The sequence below is a fragment of the Fulmarus glacialis genome, unplaced genomic scaffold (assembly GCF_000690835.1).
Source record: "Fulmarus glacialis isolate BGI_N327 unplaced genomic scaffold, ASM69083v1 scaffold50027, whole genome shotgun sequence".
Taxonomy (NCBI): domain Eukaryota; kingdom Metazoa; phylum Chordata; class Aves; order Procellariiformes; family Procellariidae; genus Fulmarus; species Fulmarus glacialis.
This window is the reverse complement of record NW_009226029.1, coordinates 1-1524: the sequence shown is the minus strand read 5'-3', so window position 1 is coordinate 1524 and position 1524 is coordinate 1. Positions and strand designations below refer to the sequence as shown.

Below are 1524 nucleotides of genomic sequence, written 5' to 3'. Positions count from 1 at the left end.
GACATCCTCACTCTTCCTCTTCTATCTTCCTATGAAACTCCCGACTCTTTGCTCGGAGCTTGTTGACCTGCGACTCTGCAATGTCAGCCCGCTCCTCGGCTTCCTCCAGCTCGTGCTGGATCTTGCGGAACTTGGAGAGGTTGACATTGGACAGCTCCTCCTGTGCGGGGAGAGGGAGTTGATGGTGAGGAGTCCATGGCAGGGGTTTCACTCCTCCTGCGCCTTGGCCTTTTGGGGCTGTGGCTCTTCCCTGGGGGAAGGCACATCTCCATCCCCCACCCACCACTGCTTACACGTAAGTCTCACACAGACCTCCTTATCCTCCCCTTTTAGACCAAGCACAACAGGATTTGAACATAATTCTGCTCTGCAATGTGGGAAGGAAACAAACGGGGCAGCTGGAAATCAGATTTTTTTTTTAGCTCTGGAATTAAATGTTCAACTACCTCCGCAGACCCTGAGATGGGGTTAGGAATTTGTAAGAGACGGTGAGTCCATGAGATCTCCTCAGCATCCCTTTCACAAATTGCCTTATCTGAGTCCAGAAGCCCTTGTGTGTACTGGACTGTTTGCTGCAGCAATGAAGCCATGCTCAGACATTCATAAATTCAGGGGCTGCAGGACTTCCCTCAGTTCATCCCTGATTGTAGCATGCCCAGAAAAAGGCAAAGGCTCTTTGCACAATTCTAAATGCAGTGCATAATGTGGCTTGGGATTGTTCTTCCCACACCTTCTCTATCTGCTGAGATTTCCCTGGCTGTATCCAACCTGTGGAATTCCCTATAGTAGATGAACATATGCTGAATCAGAAGGATTTCTTATGCAACATTTTCTGTGTTCCTAGGTACAGAATTATGGAGTTTTGGCAAGTCATTTGCTTCCACATAACTACCAAGCTTCTCCAAATTGCAAGAGTCACAGACATCTGTTGTAAATATAGTTACACGAATTTCAAAATGCTGAAAATATTTTCTTTTCAGAACTTCATAATATATTGCACTATCAGCATTATTAATAAGAACTCCTTCTTACAGACTACTTTGTTGTTCTAATGCAAAAAAAATATTATGTGCACCTGCCCTCCTCATTGGCCTTCTTATTTGCTCATTGATTTCATTCTCAAAGGCTAAGCTAATTTATAAGCATTTCCAAGAACTTGAAGCCCTCCATTATTGACCAGTGGCCCTTTCCAAGTTTCTTATAATCTCCTCAATGACCATGCTACCCACTTGGAAAGTGTTTCTTGCCAAGCACTCGGAGTGATACTTACAGCCTCTTCAGATTGTCTCTTGTAGGATTTCACCTTCATTTGCAGCTTGTCCACCAGATCCTGCAGCCTGAGAATATTCTTCCGGTCTTCCTCAGACTAAAGCAGTTGGCAAACAGGAAAGAGAATGAATTGGTTTCCCCACTATGTGAGTTAGCAATTGCCCTTGGCAATCAAGTGCAAAAATTTTTACTTCCTGCGAGAGGGTGTGTGAGCCCAAGGAGGCCCCCTGCCTTACCTGGTAGGTCAGCTCCTTC

The 1524-nt window shown here is 45.3% G+C and overlaps 1 protein-coding gene across 1 annotated transcript; it reads right to left on the bottom strand.

The window, feature by feature from the left end:
* Positions 1-7: 7 nt before the first annotated feature.
* Positions 8-1366, bottom strand: LOC104080310 (myosin-8-like; the record flags this gene model as incomplete). The annotated part of the gene is made up of 2 exons (XM_009582665.1): positions 8-160; positions 1271-1366. Coding segments are annotated over 2 exons (249 nt in total), but the record flags the coding sequence as incomplete, so codon positions are not given.
* Between the last annotated feature and the right edge of the window lie 158 nt (positions 1367-1524).